Here is a 19,445-nt window from a genome sequence, read left to right on the forward strand (position 1 = left end):
TGGAGCATTGGGAACTGGCAAAGGTCTAGAATTTGGTGTTGTTTTAGTAGCCAGGAGTCTGATGGGACTTGGTGTTAGGAAGGATGTCGTGTTAGACCTTCTCTCAGGGAGCATAGGAGCAAACTTCTCTAAGTACTTTCTTCTCCTCTGTTCCCTAGCAAACTCAAATAACTGCAGTGTTGCCTCTCATCATGCTACTCAGCACTGCATCCCACAATGATGATAACAAATGGCTGTTTCTGAAGAGATGAGGAGTGACTGAGTCCTGAAAGTTGACAAGAGGGTTAATTTTTTCCTTGTCCTTCAGAATTTACCTTTTGGTGAGCTGCATATTGTGTTTACAGAGTAGGGTTTCACAACAGATGTCCTGACTGTGGCCAGTGAGCTGGAATATTAGTTTAGCATTTAATTTCTCAGAGTTCCTGGAACTTTCTGAAGGTAGGCTAAGACCTGTACTTACACTCAGGCCACTCTGCAGGCTGCTTGGGCTTTTAGGAGTCATCTGCATGAGACAGCATCTGGAACTACAGGTGTGTTTCCTGCTGTTCTATGTGCTAAGAACTATGGGTTGGTAGCAGTGCTGTCTGTGCAGCCTGAGAGAACTCCCCAACTTGTATGACTTTCCTGAATACAGATCACCTTGAGCATAAATATTCTTTCAAATACCAAACAGTAAGAAGCATTCCTTCTCTACTGTTGTCTTGAAAGATTTCTGTGTATATTTCCTTTTCTGAAAAGTGAAACAAAGGTAAGAGATCTTAAGATTTACAGGCTCCATTTCCTCTTCCAGCTCTTTATTCTTCCCTTATTTACAGGATGGCAAATGGAACAGGTTAGGTTGAAGTGTTTTTGACCTTTCAGAGGTTTTTTTCCCCCCTGCATCAACACCTCAAGAAAGGTTTGTGTTCTGTGTCCATTCTGTAAAAAACATCAATTGGTTCTGATAAAAAGTACATCCTGTCTCTAAGGACATGAATTTGCTTTAACTCCAGATGTGCTGAAATTCAAGAGGGAACTGTGAAATTCAGTAATCTTAACACTTAATACACAAATAATACTTGTAACACATAAGGCCAGTCCTCTCTGAGAATCAGCCTTTACTTTGACTTGGTATTCAGTATAAGTTTGTGGGGTTTTTAGTGGATGTTGTCACTGCTTTGATTTTTTTTTTTTTTTTTTTTTTCTAATTTTACTTTTAATGAATTTGGTTTTTTTTATGCAGTATCCTGGAGACAGTGTGGTGACTGGCCGGGGACGGATTAATGGGAGACTGGCTTACGTTTTCAGTCAGGTATGCTTTTACTTGTTGTTTTGGTTTGTTTTTTTTTGTTTTTTTTTTTTTTTTTTGTTTTTAAATAACATGAACTCAAATATTGTGAATATATTCCAAAGGATCAGTGTGGCCATGTAATAATGTACCTGTTTACCTTCTAGCAGTAAGTGCAAATTAGATGTAACGTCCTGTGGGAGGAAGCAGGGCACCTTCAGACAAGAAGCAGCAGCAAAAAAAGCATTTCTAAAACTTTTGTTGAGTGATAGAAGTAGTTGTGATGAAGGCGAGGTGAAAATATGAAAGAATGCAAAGCCAGTGGGAATGTTTTGAAAAGACAGTGTTATTACTTCATTAGATATTGACATGCTGAGAGACTGGAGGAGTCCTCCAGAACTGCAGTTTTGATAACCAAGAAGTGAATTAATGGGGAAGTCAGCGACTGAGCACTGTGTGCTTAAATCAACTTTAAGCTTTGACTCTGTCCCTCCAGTTGGATGCGTGTGGATGAGCTCCTGCAGGCATGTGGAGACCTGTAAGTGTCAGTGGAAGGCTTTGCAAGTTCTAAGAACTGTCTTCTGGGTTTCAGACTGCAGAATGGGGGCTGTTTGCTGGAGATGGCAACTGGAATTGCAAGGAGTGGAATTCATGACAGAAGGCACTTGAGCAACCTTGAATTGTTTCTCAGGTTCAAACTCTGAATAGTTGAAGAGACTGTGATAGATAGTATATAAATAGAAACATAAAGTATCCTTTTAATGTTAAGGTATGCTTTTTATGTTTCAATAAAAATATTTTAAAGGAATCATCATAAGTAAGTTATTTGTTTTGGTTCATCTTAACACTGTGAAAGAGAGGCTTTCTTTCAGATCATGGTAACTGCTGCTCTGTTCTGGGCCACAAAGTAGCCTTTGTTCAATTTGCTCTCATGGCTAAAATGATTGCTTCTGTGTGACCTTGGAGAAAGTCATACACCCTACTTTTTTTTTCTTGGATATGTAGTCCTTCCAAGGAAGGGCACTGTTATGTGGGCCTGAACATAAGACAGGAACTGAACACAGACCTAAATTTTAGAAGAACACAAGTAGAGGGCAGTTTTTATATTAAAAGAATTTAAATGTGCCCCTTCATGATACACCGCTCATATTTATATTTCAAGACCTTTTACCCCCTCCAAATTGAGATGCCACCTAAGATGTTCCTTCCTTTTTGGATTAACTGCTACTTGTTGTCCACACAGTTTTTAGAGCTTATCTGAGAGTAAGACTTGGTGGGAATACATCAGAGAAACTCACCACAAGTTGGCTTTGGGCTCTGTTGGTGCCGGTAGATGTCAATGTCCCCTTTTTCTTCTGTGTCAGTCCTAGGGCCTCATGTTGCTTGCTCAAGATCTTACTGCTCATGCTTAGGGGTAGCACTAGTAATCAAGTTTTGGCTGACATAGTCCCTATAGCACTCATTAAAAAATTATCAACTCTTGAAGCATAACTCATGAGTACAGAACAATGGCATATATTTTCAGGTTTTTACTTCAGCCTGTTTGTGCGCATGTCTTGCATGCCCCTTGCAGTGAGACCCTCCTCACAGGTGAAACTTCCCCAGACTGTTCCACTATTGATAATACTGACAAAAAAGGAATATACATTTGTAGAAAGAGAGAATGTTTCTGTAGGGAAAAAAAAAGGGAGGGAGCAAAACTAAGTTTGTGATTTCAACATGGAATCCACTGGCAAATACATCTAATAGATCTTTTTACTTGTCAGGAGGTTTGAATAGAGCAGGATTGATCTGCAGGCTGCACTGAGGGATTCCGGTTGTTTTGGAACAGCATACCAAATATAGAGCATTGTAGGATTGTACTAGATTTACTTGCAGTGATTTTACTTAAATGATTTTATTTTTCCCCCTAATCTGAAAATTTGTTTTCCCTCCAGGATTTTACTGTATTTGGAGGCAGTTTATCTGGAGCTCATGCCCAGAAGATCTGCAAGGTAATATTTCACAGGTGAAAATAAACCAGAAAAATTGTCAGTGTCCTTTTCTCAATCTGTTGTCTTAATGACTTTGGAGAAAATAATTTGTGACTGACTTCAGTGGACTCTGGCCATGTGTCTTGGCAACCTGAAAATACCTGCCTCCTCATGGCAGTTCAGATGTGAAAGCACAGGTGAGCAGAGAGGTACTCTTTGGAAACCTTTCAGGTATAAGAGAGCTTTTCCAAGTAATACCTTGTTTAACCAAAGCTGCCCTTTCTACTGTGCTGTAAAAGACAAGAGAGACTTGCAAAGTACAAATACGAATTAACTAGCCATTGTCTGCTGGAGAAATGTGAAATGCTATGTGGAAGTGTGTGGTATTTATAAAAAACAAATGTAACAAGTAAACAATCTGAAGAGAAACAGTTTTACATCTTGGAGGTCATACTGATACTCAGAGCTTCTGTTATCAGGCACTTGTGGTCATTTATTCTCATTTGTCTGCTTGTTTCATTGGAAAAGCTGGTGTTTGAATCCCATGGGGAGGAAGAGAGCTTTGTCATGCGTGAGTGTTCAGTGGTGTGGACTGGTGAAAACTTCCCGAATTTTCTGGCTAATGAATCAGAAACAAGGTTTTTGATGCCCAAGGTGTTTTCTCTTGATGGAAGTAAGTACCTTTTTTGGCATAGGCTCCTCAGCAGTGAGGAGGTATAAAACTAAAAAACGCAAAAACTTTGGGCTCGATAATAACAACTTGGCTTTACTAATATTGGGAAAGACTTGATATTACCCTTTTACACTGGAGCTTTGGGAAGGGCTGTAATAGTGCTGAAATGGGAGGATGCTTCCTGATGGTTCTTTTGTCTCTTATTTCTAAAAAAAAAAAAAACAACCAGGGAGAGCACAAATAGCAGAACCAGAGAAAAACGTGAGTCCTTCCTAGCTGGTACTGTTCTTCGTTGGCATCAGTGTCAGTGGTAGCCTCTGAAGTTTGAAGGCCCTGGATGCATCAGTTGCTTTGGGGCTCACAGTCTTTGAGGCTGCAGCCTGTGCAGTGCAGAGTTGAGAACAGGCTGGCAGGGTGGTGTGGTATCTGTATTGCTTCTCTGAGTTCTTACTGGGCTCAATTCTGGGAAGCAAAAATCTGTTAGGAGAGAGATGATCTTGGCTCCTGCAAACCTTATCAGTGGCATAAGAGTTGTGAAATGTTGTGGAATGTGGAAGTGAAGTTGTTCTCCTTCGGCTGGGCTTTCCTGGAGATGTGCCCTATTGGTGATTATTGTTTGCCACTTGGGAGTTTTGCATGTAGCTGCAGAGGGGTAGCAGGATTTGGCATCTTGCAGTGACGCTTCAGGCAGGCTGGGTAGGTCTGGCCTACAGATTTCGAGTTGTTTTTGCAGAAGAGCTTTGTGGTCTTTCACACTCCATTAAATGCTTGCAGTGGTTTCCCTGAAGCAGCAGAGACTTTGTGTGGCTCTTTTGAGAGTAACAGGTGCTTGCTTGTGGTGGGGAATGCTTTAAAGCCTGTATACATAACAGGCTTCTATGATGTGTTTCAAGGCAATTACTGAGTCTGTGAGATGAAGAAAAGTGTTTTTGAGAATCAGTTCTGAAATGTTCCGTACAAATACTAGTATGTCAAATAAATGTCTGGTCTCAAATATATGAACACATTTTTAGTAGTCTGCATGTGCATTTTGATGTGTGATTTAGGAAGAACTTCAGTGTCTGGAAAAGCCTTGAAATGATTAATCCATGTGCAATTCCATGGAAAACAGCAATGTTGTGTCAGTGAACTTGTCACTAACCTGTTGTAATAGGATAATAGGCCTTCTAGGAAGAAGCAATAACTGACTCAACTGATCTTTAATAAGGCATTCGCTAATGCCTTGTGTAACATTCACATAAGCAAAGGAGGGCACTCATGGCTCACAGAGCCTCTCTTTACAATCCACACAGATGTTTTCTAAATGTGGATTTGTATTTAAACTGTAAAGTCATTCTGTGTGTCTGCCACTGGGATGTTTCACTTTATAAATGAACATACAGGCACAAAGCATGAAGAACCCCTGTTTTGCATTGAATGACTGCAGGGAGGAACAAAGCCACTCTAGAACTAGACAATTATCACAAATTCATGCTGGAATGTTGGTACTGCTGTGATGCCATTGATTTGAACAGGACCGAGCGTGGTTCCTGCAGCATCAACTTTGACATTTATATTGCCAAGAAACACACTAGTCTGAAAGACAGGACTGAAGTCTTACAAAGCTTAATTAATTAAAGGTCTGAAATGTCTGAAATCGGATGCAATCTTGTAACAATGATTGAAAGGGCTAATACCAGGCAGGGAAAAGCAATTCTGAAACTCAAAATGGGGATTGGTTGACAATGTGTACTTTGACAGAAAATTATTTGGGAGATAAAGCAGATCTTAAAGCAGATTTTGACATAATATGCCAGTGCTATAGTGTTATGGAAATGGCAAACCTTTTACTTGGATCCAGTAAGATGTTTTATGTAAGGAATGTAAGTAATTCAATCCTCCCACTTAAGCCTCTGTTGAAGCATTGATCCTGAGGCATGTAACCAAATGATCAGATATCTAGAAAATGGGATGTAGAAAGAATGGTGCTTAGTTTAGAAACATGAGGAAGATATAAAGACTGAAGGGACATTTGAGGTACTGGAATGTTTATGAAGATGGAGGCAATGAAGTAGTTACTTGCTCCCCCTGACTAGTGTATTTCAGGAAAGAAGTAGTATTTCTGAATTTACAGAGGAAAGGTTTAGTTTAGTCTTTTCAAAGAACTTCTAAGAAGGATAATCAAGCGTTAGAATATACTGCTTAGGGAGATTACACAGTGACCACTGCAATAAACTTTTAAGATCAGATTAGACATATACAAGGGAATGTTTAAGGTGCAGTTGAGACCTCTTACGAACAGTGATAGATTGGTCTTCTCTGGTCCAGACTCCTGTGATCATGTCACTTGGCACAGGGTTTGGGTAATACAGTGAGTATGGAGATGCACGACTGGTAAGGCAGATAAATATGAAAGGTCTTGGGAAAGATTATATGTGTATCTTTTAGCCTCCAGTCTGAGTGAGTCAAAATGCGATACCTCAGTAAGCAGTTGGTGACTGTGATAGTTAATACAGAGAAGCCGAGTGCTATGTAGGCAATTCAGATTCTGGCACATAGGAATTTTTCTTTATTTTTTTTTTTTCAGGGGATTTTCATTTTGTGGTTTTAGCTTATCTAGGTCAGTAATGAGGAGTTTGTATTCATACTAGGTCATGGATCAAGCTGCTATGGTTGGAGCACCTGTGATTGGGCTGAATGACTCTGGAGGAGCCCGTATCCAGGAAGGAGTGGAGTCCTTGGCAGGCTATGCAGACATATTTTTGGTAAGTAGACTGGTGATTGACCAGGAAGCTTCACATCCACAAAGATGGCCAAAGTAAGCAAGCTTTTAGGTTGTCATCATCCTATTTCAGCCACTGTTACCTGGTGAATAAAACAGCATATACAAGGGCTTGTGAGACATGGACTGTCCTCTTGGTTCTCTTCTTGGCTTTGGACAAATAGTATTGCTTAGTTACATTTACCCATTTGTGAAGGGTAATGCTGAGCCTTGTAAAATGCTGTGATCCAATGAAAAGCCTTGTAGGAGCTGCACTATATATGGAGCTATGCCATAAGGATGGAAGAATGGGCAATATATTTAATTGAAAGAAATCTCTAACTGTTTAGCTTTCTGATTTACGCTAAAGTATGGGTTGCTTATGTTGGGATGTAATTTCTCTCAAGTGTTTATCCATTTGAGACAGGTGGACACGCTGTAGTTCAGAGAGTGGTTTGTTAGGTGAGTGATGGTTGTGATCCACCACCAGCTGTCTCTGTGTCTCCTCTGAAATACAGACATGGTAAGAATTTCACATAGCAGATTTGTTTTTAGTAGGGCTGATAAAAGGTAGAGTATTTCCACTGCAGAAAGAGGGACTTAAAGTAAATCAAATACTATGCGCTTGAAGAAAACTTGAGAAACCCTGAGCAGAAGGACCAAGTGCCTGTTCTGTCAAGGTGGTAGCGTATGGGGGGGGGGGACTTTTGGAAAGGAAAAAAAATACGCAAGTCAGAGGTTTCTGTTCTAACAGCATGCCGTACAGTGTTAACCTCACCATTTGGGCATTTCCAGTACTGACTGGACTGGTGAAAGTTTTCTTTTTGTACAGTATTTCTGTGGCTAATGCAAGAATTGTTCCTCTAGAAATGCAACTGATAATTTTTTTTTTTTGCTAGAATGGCGTTATTTTATATGCCTACCAAAACACATTGCTTTGGATACAAAGCACGTAAACATGATTGTGCTTTCAGTAGGAATGTGAGCAGGTGGGATGACAAGTTAGTCAGCTGCTTGCACTCTTATGGATTAGTGCAATCTGGGATGATGTAGCTGAGCAGTTACAGAAGTCAGTTGTAATCCAGTTGATCAATGAGCAGTGTAAACAGTTTCTGGACAACATCCATCCCTGTTGGTGGACAGCAGTTAATTCACCATTGTGTCAAACTTGAGCCAGTGCAGGAATCTTGATTTTAAAAGAATCTCTGCCAAAGTTGGTTAGTAAAGCTTACTTCTACCTCTGAGGGGTAGTGTACCAGTGTGTTCACATTTGAGATATGTACACATCTCGCCAGTCCAGGCTCAGTGCAGTATTTGCACATACCGTGACTTCCTTTGCAGTCATTGTATGGTATATGAAATCAAATGTATGGGAACAGAAGGAAGCAAAACAAAAGCAACAACATTATTTTGGTTATATTTGCATCAAGGTGTTTTCTCTAGATGTTTGTCTCCCGCTAACTGAAGCAAGCTGGCCTCCCCTGTGTGTGACTGTGTGTTCTTACAGAACCTGTGCACAGGCTTAAAGAGAGACTTCCCTTTTTTTTTTGCTAAAACTAGATGTCTTTTTTTTCTCTGTTGCAGAGGAATGTTCTGTGTTCTGGGGTAGTTCCACAGATCTCCCTCATTATGGGTCCTTGTGCTGGTGGAGCTGTGTATTCACCTGCTTTAACTGACTTCACATTCATGGTAAAGGTAAGCGTGGAGTGCATCCTCCCCTGCGGCTGGTAACATTGATCAGACACTAACTCCACAGGTAGAGGTTTTTGAAGTCATCTCTTTGGATTAAGTTTATTCTTAATGAAAAGTCAAGAAAAACTTTCCCAAATAACTTGTGGCTAATTGCATTTTTAATATAATGCATTAAGGATTTTAAAGACTTTTTTTTTTCCCGGTGTTCTACTGTTTTCTTTTTTTGGGGCAAGTCTCTAGAGGCTGTGGCTTTTCCTCAGGTGCTTTTGCAGCTTGGGTCTAGCATTTACCGTGTGTTTGCTTTTTTCCCTTCCCCCAGGATACATCCTATCTCTTCATCACTGGCCCGGATGTTGTTAAGTCTGTTACCAATGAAGATGTCACCCAAGAGCAGCTTGGGGGTGCGAAGACACACACTGCTGTGTCTGGTGAGAGCTGGGTAGTTTACTTAACACACTAATTGTTCCTTAAAGTAAATGACATACTTGTTCTAGCTAAACAGCTGATTGTACTCCTGAGTGTCACTTGAGTCTAAGTGATAAAGCCTTAAGCACAGGATCTTACTCTGCATAGGGATCTCTTGTGGCAGTCCTTTTTAATAATGAAAAACAGAGTAGGAAAAGCAAGGGAGCATGGGAGAGTTTAGGAATTTGGAAGAGAAAGTAGCAAATCCACAAAAGATTCTAGAAGAGGAAAGACTGTTGGAGGCAGGGCTTATCAATGCAGGCTTGGTGTGGTGTGGAGTTTTGTTGTTTGTTGTCCAGAAATTTGCATGGGTTGAAAGATTCTTAACAGTCCTTTGTTTGCTTACTAATGCGCTTGAACTTCTGAACTATGAACTGAGTGGCAATGTGAGATAAAGGTTTTTTCCCCCTCCTATCTGGGGAAACTTGGTAACTCATGGATCTTCTTGATGCTCAAAATGACTGTGGGATCTCAAATCCTGTGTGAACTGAGCTGATGATGAACAGTACCAAATACAGATATGCTGTTCAGATCCAGCCTTTAGAAAAGATCTTGTAGTCCAAAGCTTGAGTGCAGCAAGGTACCTGGACTGAATTCCAGAAGGCTGGAATCCAGCTAGGTCTGTGATAGCTGATAAGCCAGTTTAAATTATTTTAAGTACGAGATCAACAATCCAGACCTGTTAAGGAGGAAGTCTGAGAGAGCCACACATTTTCTAGATATTTTTAACTGGTCAAATTTGGTGGCTTAAAACTCCTGATTGTTAATACCTCAGGTTTAAAAATTCTTACTTCTTTGTGTCTTTCTTTGTACATACTTGAAAAGGAAACCTTGCAAAATAATTCCACTAACTGCTTAATAATGTTTCTTTCCAGGAGTTGCACACAGAGCCTTTGAGAATGATATAGATGCTCTACTTAATCTCCGAGAGTTCTTTAATTATTTACCTCTTAGCAACCGTGATCCAGCACCCGTCTGTGAATGTCATGACCCCAGGTAAGTGGAGACTCAGATCTGTGGTCCCTGACCACTGAATTTCATGGCTTCTCTGGTTCAAGTAGTGTACAGAGGTGAACATCAGCCTGGGATCTTGGCTGATAATTCTGCCTTGTGGTGTGTGAACATGAGATGTGTTTCATCATGTATGTGTACATACGTACATGCTCACTGTTACGTTTCGTGTTTGAAAGCAGCGTTACGCAGGCTGATGTACAGAATTGGGGAAAAGTTATGTCTGTACAGATGGGCTGTCACAGTCCTTCGAAACAAGTGAGCAAGGCAGAAAACGGCATAGTGAACTGAAGTGGGAGAACTTTCCCTGCTTTCTAAGTTATGTGTCTGTTAGGCAAGATCTGCTTGTTAAGGTTTCAGGTGGGAAAGCGACAAGGAAGCAAGAGGCAGAAAGTTGTGTTAGGTACTTGTCTCTCAGCCTCCTTGTGTACTTGGCAACATAAAAAAGGAAGGACTCGTCATTTCAAGAGGAGAAAACCAGTGACTGTCTGGACTTTCATCAGAGAATTTTCCCAAGAGTTTGAGGGGCAGCACGGGGCTGTGAGTAGCCAGCCTTGCTTAGTAGTGCTAACAACAGAGAATGTCAAGGAAGTAAAACAATTTTGACCTGAGATTGTTTCACACCCAGCTCAGCCCTTTCAGTAGGGAATCCGTAAGAGGCCGTCACTCTCTCTTCTATGGGAGCTGTGCCTGACTTTGGTCCTTTCAGCTCTATAGCTGTGTGTGATGTATGTCTCGTGGTTCTTACTTGCCTGAAGATGTTCCCATGTGAGACAGGAAGGTTATCTTCTTTACATGCTTCACTGTTCTTTGCAGTGTCTTTGAAACAAATAGTTTGAGGAGGTGGTTTTGGATCAGTTTTACAAATCACTGCTCTGGTACCTGAAGCACATTGTTCACTCTTAGGCACCAGATACACTGTTAGAGGATCACAATATAATAAATGCAATTTGTACTAAGAACTTGAATTTACTAGCCTCTCTACATGTGAAGATAGATCTGTCTGTTAAATTTGCTTATTTTTGTAGCAACATCTCCAATATTTATCCCATTGTACTCTTAATGTTTGCATTGGTATTATTTCATCTGGACATACTGACATCTTAATAGTCCTTCAGCTTTGAATCGATGTGTTTGATCCTTACATTGCTCCAGTCAAAGCCCATTACTCTAGAGTAATTTCTTTCTTGTTGCATCATTTTTACACCAGAGAAAATGGGCATAAATGATGCAAATTAAATGTAATTTTGTAGGTAAGTAGGTTCTTTGTGGTGCTGAAAAATGCCAGTCTTGGTTGCTGAAACTTCTGTCAGCTGGAATTTCGGGTGTCAGTGGCTTGGGCTCTAAAGAGTTAGAGGGTTCCTTACAGTACCAAATTGTCTAATGGTGAATGCCCTGCCTTTGAAGGGTGTATGGTTCATTGCATTTGGTATATTGTACAGTGTGATTTTTACCTTTGTGTGTCTTTGACTATAAGCAAATTCCATTTCCTCTAAGGCCTGAAGTATGCACACAGATTTCTGGAGGAGGTTATTATCAGTTCTTGGTAACTGTTTCACTTTTGTACCGAGTGAAAACCACTGTTGCTGTGGGTGAGGGTAACTCAAGCTGTCGCAGGCTTCAGATGACTGCTCTGATGATGAGCAGCAGTTCCTTCCTGCTCACTGGGATCTGTAAGAAACACAGTTCTCAACCTCTGGAGTCTTGTGACTCCACTAGCAAGCACCAGCTGTCCTTTATCTGTGATGATTGGAAGGAGACTGTCAAGCTTGTGGTATCCTGGGTAATGTCTTCATTGTGAATGTGGGTATTTACTTTAATGTCATTACAGTTTCCCTCAGTACTGTACAGCACTGTGAATTTATGGGAAGAGTAATTTCATTTTTCCACTTTCCTTATCCTTTGGGGGACCACTGGTAACACAGAACTAAGAGCACATTCATACCTACCTTATGGACAAGAAGTTTTAGAATCTTTTGTGGCTCGAGGTTTGATATGTTAAAACTGGTTGCTTTTATCAGATTAAGGTTTCATTATATAATTTTATGGAAGTATTTGCATGCAATACTCTTTAATCATGTGGAAAAAAATACCTGAAGTGTTGCTCTCAGTTTTAATCTATTAATAGATGCATTGCAGTGTCTCGGCAAGCAATTGTGCCTCTCTAGTCCTGTGTATGTGAGGGAGCACAGAGCCAGCGGTGCGGCTTGCACTAGTGTTTTCCATCTGATTTTGACAAACTGCAGATCGCTTTGGTTTTAAATTGAGTGTCTAGAGCCTTGTGTTGTCTTGTTTCAAATACACTAAATCACAGGATTGTTAAAATAGGAACTCCACAGAAACACCATTTATAACAACTGTAGATCAGTATTTTTATGGAATAGCACAAATAGAATAATCCCTGAAGCCTTCTTAGTGATGACTCATAAAAATTAACACCATCCTCTGCCTGCCCTCCCTTGGGACTGAATGAATCTAGAGACCCAGTTTTTCCTAACATTTGCAGGTTCTTAGTGAAGCCAGTATGATCAGAGATGGAGGTGAGGTAACTGATAGTGTCAGCTGCCAGCAGGGAGGCAGCACTTTTGTTACATATAAAGCCCCCCATGAAGTGAGTCCCTGTTAAGCAGGGTAACAGTCAAGATGCTTTAAACGCAGACACTGAACTGCAGAAGCTGAGAGTGGATGCGTTTTCCCCACCCAGGAAGCTCTGCTTGTTTTCAACATCACGGGTGCACAGTGCGGTCAGGGAAAGGATCTGAGCTATAAATGTGCAGCTCCTGAATTGTGTGCACACAGTAGATGAGGGTAGATGGCAGGAGGCTTTGCTCTGCCACTGGGAGAAACCCTTGTGCCTGTCAAGCTGTGAGGACTGGAGCTGCTGGCTAAGCAGGCTCTTCTGCTTTGGCAGCTTGGCACTTGCTCTACATCCTTTTCCCCATGGCTGAATTGTGCCCCACCGCAGTATTCCTCATACCTTCCTCCAGTGTCCCCTGCAGATGTTCCCCACACATAACATGAGGCTCTTCTAGTCAAAGAGGAGCAATGTGTTTCCAGAAGGTGGTTCAGGAACAGAAGCATCTGTGGAAGAGATGTCTCCATCAGGAAGGGATAGCTCATACTTTTCTTCTCCCAGTGTGTGAGAGCTCAGGGGACTGAGGCACAACTGCCTGAGGCCAAAAGCACTTTTTTCTTTTCCCTATATCAGAGCAGCAGTTCCCATGAAGTCTCTTCAGAGGTGGAATTCTTTACCCGAGTTTTTGGTCTTGGTGTTCATCTGACGTGTAAATACTGTTGCTCACACTCTGTCTTCTGCAGTGACCGTTTGGCTCCTGAGCTGGACACGATTGTACCAATTGAATCTACTAAAGCCTATGATATGCTGGATATCATACACTCTGTAAGTCTGCTACTGTGAGCACTGGTGAGATGAATATGGATAAATTATATTCTGTATGTGAGTAATTGAAAGATATCCATAGAATGACACTGAAGAGATTTTTATTTTTACTCTTCCCAGGTTACTGTTTGACCTGGGCAGTAGCCATGAATGAAGGGACAACAAAAACCACAGAAAAAAACACTTTAGCAGATGAAAGGAATCCTAAACCTTGATTCAGGATCCATCTTTTTATACTGCATATGTAACTATACAGATGAGAGATGCTGTAATTCAGTTTTCTCTCTGGGGCTGAAATCCCCTCCCCACCTGTCCTGAGTTCTGTCACTTGCCCCCTCCCATACTTTGTTATTACTGTCTTGAATTCTCTCTTATAAAAGGTGATAAACTGCATAGAGTGCGCTCAGAGTTCTTACCCTTCTCTGTTTAGTCCAACAGTTAGTTACACACATAGGCAGTACAGGAATGCTTTTTTTTAATTAGAAGTCAAGCCCTCAGAAGCTTGGAATCTCTGATGTTAATGTTCATCCTGTGAAGCAGAGCTCCTGGGAAGCTGGCGTGCAAGGGAACATCTGACTCTTTTTTTAATACCGCCTGAAAGCCAGTACTGCAGTGTGTGAATAGTTGAAGTAGCACAGGCAGTGCTGGTAATTCTCTTGCCTAACTTTGAGTACTTCACTTTTCCAGTTATAAGAACTTAATGCAGTCTAAATGCTCGGGCAGAGAACATGGTTGTAAAATAAGTTTTATCACATGACAGTGTTACATCCCCTTATAATGTAACCCCCGAGTCCAGATTTTGAGTACTGAAATTGCTAGCTGCTGCTTTTGCCACTCAGCTGTTGAATGGTGGATGTCCACCCCAGAGTTCCAGGGTTCTGAGGTGGATGCTGAACCTAGGACCGAATCCATTTCAAGGCAGGATACGCAAACAGGGGTGGGGTGTCAGCTGTGTTTGTAGGACCTTTACATATTTCTCCCTTTTGCTGTTTTATTGAACTCTCTCTCCACAGACTCACTCAGCCATCACATTTCAGTTTGCACTTGCTCCATTCAGGTTTATCTCAGTGTAGAAAGTAAGCTCAGGATGTCTTTAATCTCTGGATTTTTCCATTCTGAGTTTCAGTACTACCTCCAAGGTAAAAGGTGGCATCTAAAAAAAAACCCTTTTTAGAATTAGGGAACCAAGCCAAAGCCCTCCCATGGTCTTTGAGAACTATTAAGGAAAGAAATAACACTACTTCAATAATGCTTAAATTTTTTCCACTACTTTTCATTTGGCTTAGGCTCAGAAATGACTGACAAACTGCAGTCTGTATTGGCAAAGTTGTCATAAACAGTTGAAAACAAGGAAATAGAGTTGAAAACACTAGGTAGGCATCCATGTATAGGTGTCGCTACTGCTCCATATGTAATTATGTTCTCTTTTGAACACAGCAATTTTGTATTGGCCTCTGTTAGATCAGTGCTCCAAACGTGCAAGGAAGTAGAGTATGTATTAAACACGTCCTGGAGCATTCCTGAGATCCGTGAAGTACTATTTGCTTTGTATCATTGGGACTTGTTCTTTGCAGGTGTAGTCTGCCAGTTACTAAGCTGTGAGAAGGCAGTTCTTAACATCTGATTTGAAATGCCTGTTTCTTGTAAGCTAGGAAAAAGGCTGTCTACAGAGGAAGTGTCAGACAGATGTTCTCTGATGGAATGCCGAAGTGGCGGTTTTGATGAGTGCAGCGCTAGTTAATTCCTGGAAGTAAGGCTGAAAAGGGGACTAAAAGGTGTCTTTCTTCCTCCTCCTAATTCTGTGAATTCTGATATGTTTTAAAAGTTGCAGTACTGACGTAACTGATTTTGTGTTTGCCTCTGTAAAGAAATATGCATATATATGTAAGTCAGCCCTCATGAGGGCTCTGCCTAACTCTCACCCTTGCAGGTTGTCGATGAAAGGGAATTCTTCGAAATCATGCCGTCCTATGCCAGGAACATTGTTGTTGGCTTTGCCAGGATGAATGGACGAACTGTTGGGATAGTGGGCAACCAACCCAAAGTAGCATCAGGTTAGAGCTAGCTGTACAAGTCCGGTCTGAAACTGCCACCAATCATGACTTTCTGGTTTGCTCCTTGTTTTTAATTTTTGTGCCTTTTTGTTTGGGAAGATCAGATGACCCAGTGTGATGTGTTATTCTTTTGTAATGTTGACAAGATACTGGACAGCAGGTTTTAATATTAATTTTCATTTGGCTTTTAATGTTTCACATAGGTGGCTTATGCAAAATGTGTTTAATATTATAGCGCATAATAAATTCTAAATCCACTGAAACGGAACAGAAACTTTGCAGCGTGTTTACCAACCCCACAATATTAGTGGACTAAACTGATTTTTTGTTTTAGTGGAGAGCTCTGCAGCCCTTCAACATGATTGATCTGAAAAATATCAATGAAGAGAAAATGACAGAAAAATATTTAAAATTGCAAGAATATACTGAATTTAGATTGCTGCTTTGGGGGATAGAAAGTCTTTATGCAGAGTGTTCGGAAATTAGTTCCTCTTGAATATAGTCTGTACTCTTAACCTTAGTTCTAAACCAGGCAAACTTCATGGCAGATTATCTCCATATTGTCTACAGATAAGCTTTTGTTCTGTTCTATGAAGACAGTAGAGCTGCAATAGTGTGATTCTGAGTTGTCTTGAATTACTGCCATTAGCTTATCACTGGAATTGTTAACACCTTATCCTGTTTTCTTAACTTTAGGGTGCTTAGATATAAATTCTTCTGTGAAAGGAGCCCGCTTTGTTCGTTTCTGTGATGCTTTCAACATACCACTGATTACTTTTGTGGATGTTCCTGGATTTTTGCCAGGTAAACCTTGCCTTTATATCTTACCTCATTGCAGGGTGGGGTTGGTGTTAAAAACTCATTTCAAAAGCTCTGTGAGAAGACCTTTACAGTAATAGACTTAAATAAACCAGGCTTTAAAATCCTACTTCTGGGGACAGAAACTCTATTCTGAGTACAGTAGCCATAATAAGGAGATTGAAATACACAAGAGATTGCAGGAAAACAAAAGAAGCGCCTGTACCATGCCACTAAGTGTGTTCTGAGGTTACAAAGCTTTTTAGGACTTACTGGAGAAGAGGGACAGTTCATGCAATAAGTCAATGCAGAATGTTTAGCAGTCTGATAGAGATGCTGGAATGACCAGTTGGCCAGAGGTGACCATGGGTATGTCATTCCATGGAAAGCTCTGTCCTGCTGTTTGGAATTCCAGCACAATGTCACAGCTGTGACTATGGCCTGTCCAGGAAAAAAAAAATCTGCATTTCCTAGAGATGTTGTCCTTGTCATAAATGGTGTGGAATTCGCACTGTTTCCTTTATTATAAGGAGACTCCCTGTCCCTTTAAATGCTCAGATGTTTTATTTAGATGCTGTTTTATTTATAAGCCTGTAACCTGGATAGTGTGGTAGCAGAAGGCCCCGCAGAGACTGTGGCTGCCCAAGAAGCAGTGGAAAGCAGTCCCACACATGGTTTCTGAGCCCTCTGGTTAGGGTTACATGGGAGCACAGCACTGCTGATTCTCCTGTGGGCAGGGAGGCCACTGGTCAAAGCAGCTGTGTTACTGAGCTAGTACAGGCCTCTGTTGCTCTCCAAGCTTTGCTGCAGGAAGAGAAACTACCTCACCTACCAGCTTCATCTGCTGTACTTAATGCCCAAATGTGTAAAAGGCTGAAGCTATAGAGGGGAAGAAAATACTACATCCTTGGTTGCTGTTGATTCAGTTATACACAACCCCCCATCTCTGTATTGTTTTTTTCATGCTTCAAGGCATTTTTCAGATAAAAGAATGCTCATGGTTGAGAAGCTTTAGGTGAATCAGTAAGGAAAGGTCTGAGATTAGACTTTTTCCAGCATAGGCTTCATGAGCAGTTAATGTTAAAATGACCTTTTGGAAAACAGGTTACGAGAGGATGATGAATGCTATCCAAATAAACATGCTACATCTTTCATACCACTCAATATATAAGGTTAATACTGTTGGATAAACCAAGGTTTGCCTCAAGGCCTCTACAGCAATCAAAGCATCAAAATGTCACGAGTCAACATTCCAGTTCTTGCTTTGATACATGTTTTTACAATGAGGCAGTACAGAAGGTGTTAACAGAACACCTTCTTCCCTCCTGGCCTCTGTCCTTTTTCTCCTGCTGTGGACATCCCCTCCTTCTCTGAGGTGGACCAAGCAGCAGCTTAGTTCACTTGAGGGCTACTGCAGGAATCTAGATTTGGACAGTTGCTCAGAGTCCAAGACCAAAGCTATTTCCATACAGCTAATTAAAAGTAGTTAACTTAGTGTATTGCACAATAGAACGCGGGTTTGAAAGTATGTAAATAGAAGATAAACAAAAGTAGAGAAAGCTAAAAAGAGGAGACCTGAGGCTTGGCACTGATCCTAAACTGATGTATTTTTAGGAGCGTGACAAGATCAGTACAATAGCATCAGAAATTTCAGGTTACGTAACAAATTCTGAAGGTGGCGGTCAACTCATCCCTCTATGCAGTACAGAAGACGAATGAATGTTAGTGATCCAAATACTTTAATAGGTGTGCACAGAGATGACATTTAAGACATTCATAACCAGTAGCTGGATCAAAACATGTATTTAGAACAAGTCTGGGATTGAATCTATGATCAGAAGAGTTTGTTACTTGGCCATGGGTGACAGTGTCAATAGTTCAAATAATAACTGAATGGTCTTACACTTGAAGTATTTTAAGTGATTGGCTATGCTGCTCAATGTGTGAATTAGAAACTGAGACCAGGGGTAGATCACAGGGTCTGCAAGAGCTCTGCAGCATCCAGGTCTCTGCTGAACATCCCAGCTGTGCTCAGACTGTTGTTGTGCTGGTTCCGGTTGGTGCTGCGGGGAAGGTTCTGCAGGCTTTACAAGTCCCACAGGCTGGAGGGAAACAACAACCAAAAGTGAAGTTGTAGCTGAGAAGAGACATTTCTAAGTGTAATAATTTGTATGTGATTAGACACTCAAATGACACTGAGGGAAGCACTAAAGTCAGGCCACCCAGAGAGTTACTACAGCTCACTAAAGAGTTTTTCTTTAAAATCTTACATTTTAAAAAAGATATAAATTAAAAAAATCCCAAAGTACTCTAAGAAGTTTTCTCAGGTGCTGAAAGCAAAAGTCAGGAGGTGGATAAACTGCTAGAAAATAATTGTAGAGTTACATCTGGTGGTCTGAAATTCAGAAATCCTATAAATAAGGTGTATGGGATTGCTGTTTCCGAGTCACGCCAATGAGGCCTGTGTTTAACCTCCTGTGAAACAAATGACTTGTATTCATGTTTGCTGCATATGATCATTCTCCAGCAGCGCCTGCTGTGAGAATCTTTACAGAGGAATTCATGCTCCATTGTTTAAGGTCCATCATCTTGGCCTTGCTTGAAGGACAACTAGGATAGGTCTCTGATAGCCAAACTGCCTTTCAGTATGGCCTAGAAAAAAGGGGATGTGGAAGAGTGGGTTTCTGGAGAAGTGAATCTCAGTTGTGTTTTCAGCTGGTAGTCACAGTCGAAGTCCTGAAAATGATATAACTGTATTTTGTTCCTAAGAACATACCATCTGGTGAGTGTGCTGGTTCTGTGACCTCATCCGCAAATAATATATGCCGCTTTTGGTGCGAGTCTTACTGTAGTGTTGCTCAGTATCTGATTGAGACCATTGCCTGGTATTGCCTTCTCCTGGATATTAACACGTCTCTGGTTGTTGTCAGGTTTGCTGCCAGTAACGGATGATGATGCCAAACTGCATAGGGGGTTTTGTGAATTCCCTGGAGTAAAAAAAGTTTCTTGTCATTTATAGGTACAGCTCAGGAGTATGGTGGAATCATACGTCATGGTGCGAAGCTACTCTTCGCCTTTGCAGAGGCAACTGTGCCTAAAATCACCATCATCACCAGAAAGGTAAGCTGGCATGATTCCATGGTGCTCTGCTGGAGTTCTTGTTTTCACTAGTAGCAATTTTAGCTATGCAAAGCTCTGCCCATCTGTCCCACTTGTGCTTTCTGTTGTCACATCTCCATTTGTCCCATCTGGTAACACCTCTTTATGTCCAGTTACAAGAGGCCATTTCTTCTTTTCTCAGACTGTTACCTCAGCTCCTTCATTCCTTGTACCTCTGCACTCCTCTAAAATCACACGTTTTTGCTCTTTGCT

At 41.0% G+C, this 19,445-nt stretch overlaps 1 protein-coding gene across 4 annotated transcripts in view; it reads left to right on the forward strand.

Moving 5' to 3' along the window:
* Positions 1-19,445, forward strand: part of PCCB (propionyl-CoA carboxylase subunit beta) — a 34,621-nt gene that overhangs the window by 12,190 nt on the left and 2,986 nt on the right. For all 4 annotated transcript variants that reach the window (XM_061465281.1, XM_061465283.1, XM_061465282.1 and 1 more), the window contains 10 exons: positions 1,223-1,291; positions 3,205-3,261; positions 6,544-6,657; positions 8,238-8,348; positions 8,665-8,773; positions 9,686-9,806; positions 13,140-13,221; positions 15,152-15,275; positions 15,972-16,079; positions 19,093-19,193. In XM_061465281.1, coding sequence (XP_061321265.1) covers positions 1,223-1,291; positions 3,205-3,261; positions 6,544-6,657; positions 8,238-8,348; positions 8,665-8,773; positions 9,686-9,806; positions 13,140-13,221; positions 15,152-15,275; positions 15,972-16,079; positions 19,093-19,193 — 996 coding nt within the window. The remainder of the gene's footprint in view (positions 1-1,222; positions 1,292-3,204; positions 3,262-6,543; positions 6,658-8,237; positions 8,349-8,664; positions 8,774-9,685; positions 9,807-13,139; positions 13,222-15,151; positions 15,276-15,971; positions 16,080-19,092; positions 19,194-19,445) is intronic.

Source organism: Pezoporus flaviventris, unplaced genomic scaffold, assembly GCF_033815535.1.
Source record: "Pezoporus flaviventris isolate CSIRO_AGI_PZ_B2104156 unplaced genomic scaffold, CSIRO_AGI_Pfla_v1 ptg000040l, whole genome shotgun sequence".
NCBI classification, from domain to species: domain Eukaryota; kingdom Metazoa; phylum Chordata; class Aves; order Psittaciformes; family Psittacidae; genus Pezoporus; species Pezoporus flaviventris.